A 10,530-nucleotide genomic window follows, 5' to 3' on the forward strand; every position below is an offset into this window, starting at 1 on the left:
GGGATAAATGGAAAGCAAACATAGGCCTCATGCAACTTACAGTTTACTGAGAAAGAAGATAGACATAAGTAGTTATAAGTGTGATGTATGCTTTAAGAAAGTACGAGACGTCTATAATGAGGTCCTAAGTCTGGAGTATTAGGGAATCCTGTAGATGGCAATGATGTTAAAGGAGAGACCAGAAAGATAATTAGGAGTGAGCTAGAAGAAGGGAGATGATAAAGATTTCTGTCAAGGTAGAAGGTATATCATGTATAAGATCCTAAGGTAGGAAAGACCAGGCTGTGTTGGAGGAACTGAAAAGAGATCAGTAAGACTGAGATGGGGGCGTCAAAGATGATGACCTTGGCGGTGGGCTTCCAACACTGTGAGGTCAGTATTGTCATTATTTCCATTTGCATATACACGGTGTGGATATTCCTTCTCTGTAGCTTTCATTGACTTTAAGAGCATAGGTTGGTGTTGAGATGGTGTGGGATAGAACACAGTTGATCAGAGTATGGTTGTTTTGTATTCATCTTGTGATGGCACTGAATAAATGCACGTTTATCTTTTACCCTGAAGGGAGTTACTACAGTTTTATAGAGGAAAAAGGGCTCAGAGGCTGAAGTAAGTGATTTATGCATGATTGCATAGCTGATTAGTGATAGAGCCAGGATTTAAACCTGTCTCTGTCAACATCACAGCCCTTGTACTATGTTGCCTCTATATTTCAGAAATAGAAGGTTTTACAGTTCATGGCTTATATTTAATTCATGTAGTTCAACCAAGCGTGGTGGTTCACATCTATAATTACGGCATTTTGAGAGGCTGAAGTGGAGGATAACTTGAGACCAGGAGTTTGAGACTAGCATGAGGAAGAAAGCAAGACCCTGTCTTTAAAAAAAATACAAAAATTAGCCAGCCATGGTGGTGTGCACCTGTGGTCTTAGCTACTTGGGAGGCTGGGGCAGGAGGATCACTTGAGCCTTGGAGGTCAAGGCTGCAGTGAGCTGATTGCACCACTATACTCTAGCATGGGCGACAGAACGAGACCCTGTCAAAAAATTTAAGAATTAAAAAATTCAGGTAGTTCATGGCTGATTTAGAGATATTAACCCATATTAGACAGTAATAAAGTTGAAGAATAAGCAGAATTTTAATTCTCCTAATACTGGGTTGGGTAATTTTGGACAGCAAAAATATAATGGAGATTTAAATTATGCAGAACTTTCTTCTGACTTTGACTTTGTGTTACAGAAAGAAGAGGTTTAAATTAACGGGAACTATGTTAGCATCAGAAGGGGACTATGAAAACTTCTAAAATAACACTATGAGTTATTTTGGGTAGCTCCATAAATTCATTGAGTAAAGGATGTTAAGAGACCTCCATTGACTATCACAAAAAGGTCCTATTCAAGGGAATAAAGGAGAATGCATCATTGATGAGGCAAGAGTGAAGGTCACTACTATAGAATTTTGTCTCCTGAAGCTTGGTGCTCAGTCCATGAGCAAATTATCCATTTTAAGCTTTCCCAACAGTTTGTGTATAAAATTTGGTTTGGAATAAGTTATAAAGTTTGTGCAAAAGTCTCTAATCCAAGCTGCTGGACTGGTCACTGACATGTATTCATCTTTCACTCTTGTCCCTCTCTTGCATTCTGCTTTTGAAAGTCTACCAGCTCTTAGATTAGGGAGTCAAATCTAGTTAACTGTACCTAAGCATTTTATTTTCTTTAAAAGCCTGGAGACTGGTCTTATTTTTAGCATGTTGTTTAGAATAAAAATACATTATTCTATTTAATAAAGTATATAATTTAAAAGGATATTAGACCGAAAATTTAAGCTAGTCTCCTTAACCACATTTATGAGAAGACTGGCTGTTTGGACCATGATTGTAGTTGTATTATTCTGCCATCTAAGGGGAAATAAATAGTCCCTTGAGAAGTGGATTTATAATCTTCAGTATATGGAATAATAAAAGTGATGTCACAGATTATTTAAAACATAAAATATCCAAAGCACTCATGTTATATTTCTGCAATATGTACCATTCCTCATAGCTCAGTTATTTATACAATGATAAATGTATATTTGAAGGGGTGGCCTGCCCCTCCACACCTGTGGGCGTTTCTCATCAGGTGTGGAACGAGGAACTTGAGAGAAGAAAGAGACACAGAGACAAAGTATAGAGAAAGAAAAGTGGGCCCCGGGGACCGGCGCTCAGCATACGGAGGACCTGCGCCAGCACTTCTCTGAGTTCCCTCAGTATTTATTGATCATTGTCTTGACCATCTCAGCGAGGGGGAAGTGGCAGGACAATAGGGTCATAGTAGGGAGAAGGTCAGCAAGAAGACTTGTGAATAAAGATCTCTGTGTCATGAATAAGTTTAAGGAAAAGTGCTGTCCTTTGATGTGCATATATGCAAACATCTCCATAAACATTTTCGGTGCATAAAGAGCTGCATTGCCGCTAGCATATCCCACCTCCCGCCCTAAAGTGTTTTTCTCCTATCTCAGCAAATAGAACATACAATCGGGTTTTACACCAAGACATTCCATTGCCCAGGGATGGGCAGGAGACAGATGCCTTCCTCTATCTCAACTGCAAAGAGGCCATCCTTCCTCTGTTGCTAATCCTCCTTAGCACAGACCCTTTACGGGTGTCGGGCTAGGGGATGATCAGGTCTTTCCCTTCCCACGAGGCCATATTTCAGACTATCACATGGGGAGAAACCTTGGACAATACCTAGCTTCCCTAGGCAGAGGTCCCTGAGGCCTTCTGCAGTGTTTGTGTCCCCGGGTACTTGAGATTAGAGAATGGTGATGACTTTTAACAAGCATACTGCCTTCAGGCACTTGTTTAACAAAGCACAGGCTGCACAGCCCTGAATCCATTAAACCTTGAGTAGACATAGCACATGTCTCTTCAAGGACAAGGTTGGGGGTAGGGTTACAGATTAACAGCATGTCAAGGCAGAAGAATTTTTCTTAGTACAGAACGAAATGGAGTCTCTTATGTCTACTTCTTTCAACATAGACAAAGTAACAGTCTGATCTCTCTTTTCCCCACAATATTAAATATATATTACACATGTCACAGCATTGGTGACTGTAACTGAACAGAAAGGAAAAAGAAAAGCATGTCATTTACCAGGCTACATCATATTTGGTGTATAAGAGGTTCTTACTGTCACCAAGACACTACTCTGTTTCTGTTATCTGTTCTAAGATAGCTGCCATTAAAAAAGTAATTTTACTTTGCAAGTCATGGTTTCTTAAGTGACCACTCAGAACAAATTGCTGAAGTTTTATATGATATTTTTTCTTTCACATGACAATATTGGGCACTGATGACATACCTTGTTTTAACTGGGAGGTGTGTGCTAGTAATACCTTGCAAAATATATTAGTAATAAATCAAGCCCTTACTTCCTGCAGGCCCTTACTGGGCACTTGCACACATGTATTATCCAACTAAATCGTTCCAAGACTCCTCTGGTAGATGTTATTTTTTTCATTCTGCATTTAAGAAAACAAGCCCAAAGCCATGAGCTTGGTTAAGTAGCCAATAAATGGCCAAGATGGCACTGAAAGTCAGATCTGTCTGCAAATTCCCTTCTCTTTCCACTACATCAGAACATTTGTGATCGTCAGGAGGAGAAAAAACAGGGTTTTAAAAGGTGTCCTTGGTATATATTAAATTTTATTAGTGCAAAAGTATGTGTGTTTATGTGCTTAAGACTTGATACAACTGGATTTTTTGTAGTTGTTGTTGAGACAGGGTCTCACTGTGTCTCCCAGGTGGGAGTGCAGTGGTGTGATCATGGCCCACTGCAGCCTCGACGTCCCGGGCTCAATCAATTCTCCCATCTCAGCTTCCTGAGTAGTTTGACTCCAGGTATGCCCATCATGCCTGGCTAATTTTTGTATTTTTTTGTAGAGGTGGGGTTTCTACAGGTAGCCCAGTTGGTCTCAAATTCTTGGGCTCAAGTGATCCTCCTATCTCAGCCTCCCAAAGTTCTGGGATTACAGGCCTGAGCCACCGTGCCCAGCACGAATGACATTTTTGATAAGTTTTCCTGATGGCGTGTGACTAGCATGTTTGGCCAGCATCATTGTGATTGAATAACCTAATTTAAACCAGGAACTACAACCCAAACAATGGCTGTGATTCAGCAGATAGGAAAGTAAGGAAGTACTTGTTATCATTTGTCAGTGAATTTATATTTTTATGCAGTTTGAACTGTGGGTCACGCTGCAGACACTGTCCTTTAAAACTGTCGGAAATCTCTGCCTCTTCCTGAGCACTGATGGCCTCTTCCTTTGAGGGAGCAGCTCATACAACAATTTTGGAAAGCAGCAGTGATGACTCCTTTCTCCTTGGCGTTGAGTGGTTCCTTCCTCTTGAACAATTGGCTCTAGATGACAGTGACCAGTGCAGACTAAAACAGGCTGTTGGTTTGCCTTTTTATGTAGTCTAATTTCTAAAAAACAACAATCCTTTAAAAGAGATGGGAATTTTTACTTACCAACCACCTTTCTGTGATTTCATTAAGCAACTTTGGATCACACTTATCTGTGCATCTGAGAGGACTGCAGCAGCACCAAGTCTCATCTTTGCTTACACACATCTAACAAGTGCAGTCAACACTAATTGATGTTGTGAATTTATTTTTACATGCTTTATTTTTAAATTCCAAACTGACTGACCCCTGCCTCCCAGGATATCTTGAATGCCCATCCCTTGCTTAGCTAGTGTAGGCTTAGACAATGCAAATATATTTTAGGATCAACCTTTAAAAACATCATCAGATAAATAAGTCTGCCAGAAAAACTCTAATATTTATTATTTATTGTGATTTATTATTGACACTGTGTGCCAGACATTATACATTCGTCATATCATTATTTTGTACACGGTATGTTGAGTTGTGGCTTACATAGTGCTGCTATCTGTCAGCTTGGAATGGTTTGTCTTCCTCCTTTCTCTCCCTAGCAAACTCCTGTTCATCTTTCACTGCTCAGGTCTTGTATCACCTTTTCTTGTTAGGAACTGCTTTGCCTCCCTCCCATGGCCTAGGTAACTGACTACTTTCCTCTTTGTGCCTCTTATTGTACTTTATAGCTACTTCGATGCTGCTACTCCGGATTGCGTTGCTTTATTTGTATGTTGGTATCCTGTTGGGACTGTGAGCAGCCTGAGTGCTGGGACTACACCCATCAGGGTATCTCAGTGTGTGCTTTCATCAGCTTTTCAGACAAATAACTGGCTCAAGCTGAAATTATTCTTCTACCATTAGTACTTGGTTTTGTCAACAGTCTGCCAGTATTGTACTACCAATATGGCATAGACACTGGCCAGTCAGAACAGAAGCTAGTCATGGAGTTGAGGCCTTTTGAAGTACCATGATTCTTTAGGTCTGGAGATCTAAAAAAGGGTCTGGGGCAGTAGGGCAGAGAGAGAGAGAGAGAGAGAGTGTGTGTGTGTGTGTGTGTGTGTATGGGGGTGTTGCACATGTAGTTTTTCTCCAACTTGTATGAAATATTTCAGTATTTTAATAACTGGCTCAATATCAGCTTTGGTCTTCCCAGGTAGTGAGTGCCTAAAGAATGGGATTCGGCCTGTACTGCTTAGTGTCCCTAATATGGATATCTCAGTGCCACTCAGGTGTCCAAAACAGGTTAAACTTCTACAGCAAATGTTAATGTTATTACATAACACTTCTTTTTAAAACTTCTCCGAACTTTTCACATTACTGTTAATGGTGCAACAGTTGACCCTGGAACAATGTGGGTTTGAACTGCACGTGTCCACTTATACATGTTTCTATCTTTAATACATCTCTTCTGTCTCCCCTTTCATCTCCTCCACTTCGTCTGCCTCTGCCACCCCTGAGACAGCAAGACCAACCCCTTCTCTTTCTCCTCCTCCTGTTCAGCCTTCTCAAAGTGAAGATGAGGATAAAGACCTTTATGATGATCCCCTTCCACTTTAATGAATAATAAATATATTTTCTCTTCCTTAAGATTTTCTTAATAACATTTTTACCTAGCTTATTTTATTGTAAGAGTACAGAATATAATACATATACAAAATATGTGTTAATTGACTTTATGTTATCTGTAAGGCTTCTGGTCCATAGTATGCTCTACTAAGTTTTTGAGAGTCAAAGGTTATAGGCAGGTTTTTGACTGTTTGTGGGTTGTGGAGGGTGGGTTGGTGCCCCTAATCACCCCATTGTTCAAGGGTCAGTTGTACTCTCCTGTTCACATGGGATAGAAAACTTTGGAATTTTCTGGTCCTCTCACCTTCACATCCAAACCAAAATCCGGTCAATCGCCAAGACCTTTCCAAGATTCCTTCCTAGTTTCTGCCCCTTCTTTGCTTTCCCAGGGTTACCAGTTTGTACCATTTAATTCCAGGCTAACTTATTATAATACCCCCTTCAGTCCCTCTGTTCTTTTAGCTTCAGTCCAGGCCAGCTGGCACCATGGTTTTTTTCTCCTCTCCTTTTGTCCAATCCAGGCTTTACAGGGCCCTGCTTAAACCCCACGTCTTCAGAGAAACCTTCCTCCGCTGACTCAGCCCATCAGGGGCTGTCCTACCTCCAGGTGCCCTAGTACTTACTGTCTGTAGCACGCATTTGGATGTTAACTGTGCTGTACTTTGTGAGACTGCCTGAACTGTAATTATATCTTCAAATGACATTGAACAGGTGGTTGTCCCTCAAGTAGAGAACACACACTGCCGTTAAGTGAGAATTAAGACACTCACCGGGGCATAATGGTTCAGGCCACTTAGATTTTTAAGATTTCTTAATAGAAATAATTTCAAATTCTGTAGCTTGGTTGCCGAATAGCATGAAATTTTGTTAAAAGAAAAATACTGACTATGACCCACTAAATGAATTCCTAACCTACAAATGGATCACAACCTCCATTTTATAAAACCCTGATCTAGACCACAAAGGCCTTAAAAAGAAGAATGTTTCTCTCATAATGGAAGGGTAAGACCTGGAAGCAAAAGCCTTTACTATGAGTGTAAAGTATTGCAAGAGAAGCATAAGTATGCAGGTTTAGAGGAGGGAAAATTGCATGGTGAAAATGACTTCCTATTGTAGGAAGATGATTCTGTTTGTGGGAGAAGGGAATTGGCAGTGGCTTAGCAGTTTATAGATTTTCCCTTGAAAATTAAGTCATTCGGCCGGGCGCGGTGGCTCAAGCCTGTAGTCCCAGCACTTTGGGAGGCCGAGACGGGCAGATCACGAGGTCAGGAGATGGAGACCATCCTGGCTAACACGGTGAAACCCTGTCTCTACTAAAAATACAAAAACTAGCCGGGTGAGGTGGCGGGCGCCTGTAGTCCCAGCTACTCGGGAGGCTGAGGCAGGAGAATGGCATAAACCCAGGAGGCGGAGCTTGCAGTGAGCTGAGATCCGGCCACTGCACTCCAGTCCGGGCGACGAGCGAGACTCCGCCTCAAAAAAAAAAAAAAAAAAAGTCATTCATTGCAGAGGGTTTTGTTTGTTTGTTTGTTTTTTGTTTGTTTTTGTTTTGCCTCCACAAGGGCAGATGGGAAAAACACGCATTTCCTCCTCTCTAGTTTTACTTAGGCTTTTATTTATTCACCATTTTGTTTTCCTTCTCAATATTTTTGCTCTTGCCTAATAGCAGGGCTTGGTGAGATTTTCTGATTTGGACTGTGTTTCTAAACACTAAAATGAGCAAAGTGAGGAGGTTCCAAGATGGCCGAATAGGAACAACTCCAGTCTACAGCTCCCAGCATGAGTGATGCAGAAGACGGGTGATTTCTGCATTTCCAACTGAGGTACCAGGTTCATTTCACTGGGGCTTGTCAGACAGTGGGTGCAGCCCATGGAGTAGGCAGGGCATTGCCTTACCCGGGAAGCGCAAGGGGTTGGGGAATTCCCTTTCCTAGCCAAGGGAAGCCATGACAGATGGTACCTGGAAAATCGGGACACTCCCACCCTAATATTGGGCTTTTCCAACAGTCTTAGCAAATGGCACACCAGCAGATTATATCCCACGCCTGGTTTGGAGGGTCCCACGCCCACAGAGCCTTGCTCACTGCTAGCACAGCAGTCTGAGATTGAACTGCAAGGTGGCAGCGAGGCAAGGGGAGGGGCGTCCACCATTGCTGAGGCTTGAGTAGGTAAACAAAGCGGCCAGGAAACTCGAACCGGGTGGAGCCCATCGCCCCTCAAGGAGGCCTGCCTGCCTCTGTAGACTCCACCTCTGGGGGCAGGGCATAGCTGAACAAAAGGCAGCAGAAACTTCTGCAGACCTAAACGTCCCTGTCTGACAGCTTTAAAGAGAGTAATGGTTCTCCCAGCATGGAGTTTGAGATCTGAGAACAGACAGACTGCCTCCTCAAGTGGGTCCCTTACCCCCGAGTAGCGTAACTGGGAGACACCTCTCAGTAGGGGCCAACTGACACCTCATACAACTGGGTGCCCCTCTGAGATGAAGCTTCCAGAGAAAGGATCAGGCAGCAACATTTTCCGTTCTGCAATATTTGCTGTACTGCAGCCTCTGCTGGTGATACCCAGGCAAACAGGGTCTGGAGTGGACCTCCAGCAAACTGCAACAGACCTGCAGCTGAGGGTCCTGACTGTTAGAAGGAAAACTAACAAACAGAAAGGACATCCACGCCAAAACCCCATCTGTACGTCACCACCATCAAAGACCAAAGGTAGATAAAACCACAAAGATGGGGAGAAACCAGAGCAGGAAAGCTGAAAATTCTAAAAATCAGAGTGCCTCTTCTCATCCAAAGGAATGCAGCTCCTTGCCAGCAATGGAACAAAGCTGGATGGAGAATGACTTTGACAAGTTGAGAGAAGAAGGCTTCAGATGATTGGTAATAATAAACTTCTCTGAGCTAAAGGAGGATGTTCAAACCCATTGCAAAGAAGCTGAAAACCTTGAAAAAAGATTAGACGAATGGCTAACTGGGATAAACAGCATAGAGAAGACCTGAAATGACCTGATGGAGCTGAAAACCATGGCACAAGAACTATGTGACACATGCACAAGCTTCAGCAGCTGAGTCGATCAAGTGGAAGAAAGGGTATCAGTGATCGAAGATCAAATGAATGAAATGAAGTGAGAAGATAAGTTTAGAGAAAAAAGAGTAAAAAGAAGTGAACAAAGCCTCCAAGAAATAGGGGACTATGTGAAAAGACCAAATCTACGTCTGATTGGTGTACCTGAAAGTGATGGGGAGAATGGAACCAAGTTGAAAAACACTCTTCAGGATATTATCCAGGAGAACTTCCCCAACCTAGCAAGGCAGGCCAACATTCAAATTCAGGAAATACAGAGAACACCACAAAGATACTCTTCGAGAAGAGCAACTCCAAGACACATACTTGTCAGATTCACCAAAGTTGAAATGAAGGAAAAAATATTAAGGGCAGCAAGAGAGAAAGGTTGGGTAACCCACAAAGGGAAGCTCATCAGACTAACAGTGGATCTCTCAGCAGAAACCCTGCAAGAGTGGGGGCCAATATTCAACACTTTTTTTTTTTTTTTTTTGAGACAGAGTGCCGCCCAGGCTGGAGTGCAGTGGCCGGATCTCAGCTCACTGCAAGCTCCGCCTCCTGGGTTTACGCCATTCTCCTGCCTCAGCCTCCCGAGTAGCTGGAGCTACAGGCGCCTGCCACCTTGCCCGGCTAATTTTTTGTATTTTTTAGTAGAGACGGGGTTTCACCGTGTTAGCCAGGATGGTCTCGATCTCCTGACCTCGTGATCCACCCGTCTCGGCCTCCCAAAGTGCTGGGATTACAGGCTTGAGCCACCACGCCCGGCACCCCACACTTTTTTTTTTTTTTTTGAGACAGAGTGCTGCCCAGGCTGGAGTGCAGTGGCCGGATCTCAGCTCACTGCAAGCTCCGCCTCCTGGGTTTACGCCATTCTCCTGCCTCAGCCTCCCGAGTAGCTGGAGCTACAGGCGCCTGCCACCTTGCCCGGCTAATTTTTTGTATTTTTTAGTAGAGACGGGGTTTCACCGTGTTAGCCAGGATGGTCTCGATCTCCTGACCTCGTGATCCACCCGTCTCGGCCTCCCAAAGTGCTGGGATTACAGGCTTGAGCCACCACGCCCGGCTCAACATTCTTAAAGAAAAGAATTTTCAACCCAGAATTTCATATCCAGCCAAACTAAGTTTCATGGAGAAATAAAATCCTTTACAGACAAGCAAATGCTTAGAGATTTTGTCACCACCAGGCCTGCCTTACAGGAGCTCCTGAAGAAAGCACTAAACATGGAAAGGAGCAACTGGTACCACCACTGCAGAAACATGCCAAATTGTAATAGACCATCAATGCTAGGAAGAAATTACATCAACTAATGAGCAAAATAACCAGCTAATATCATAATGACAGGATCAAATTCACACTTAACAATATTAACCTTAAATGTAAATGGGTGAAATGGTCCAATTAAAAGACACAACTGGCAAACTGGATAAAGAGTCAAGACCCATCATTTGCTGTATTCAGGAGACCCATCTCACATGCAGAGAC

At 42.9% G+C, this 10,530-nt stretch overlaps 1 protein-coding gene across 2 annotated transcripts in view; it reads left to right on the forward strand.

The window, feature by feature from the left end:
• Window positions 1-10,530, forward strand: part of PRCP (prolylcarboxypeptidase (angiotensinase C)) — an 82,873-nt gene that overhangs the window by 12,779 nt on the left and 59,564 nt on the right. Inside the window, exon 2 of one of the 2 annotated variants that reach the window (XM_011938898.1) lies at window positions 3,421-3,480. The exons of the other annotated variant lie outside the window; for it this stretch is intronic. Coding sequence (XP_011794288.1) covers window positions 3,421-3,480 — 60 coding nt within the window. The remainder of the gene's footprint in view (window positions 1-3,420; window positions 3,481-10,530) is intronic. 2 annotated transcript variants of the gene reach the window in all.

Source organism: Colobus angolensis, unplaced genomic scaffold (assembly GCF_000951035.1).
Source record: "Colobus angolensis palliatus isolate OR3802 unplaced genomic scaffold, Cang.pa_1.0 Scaffold179, whole genome shotgun sequence".
In the NCBI taxonomy this organism is placed as follows: domain Eukaryota; kingdom Metazoa; phylum Chordata; class Mammalia; order Primates; family Cercopithecidae; genus Colobus; species Colobus angolensis.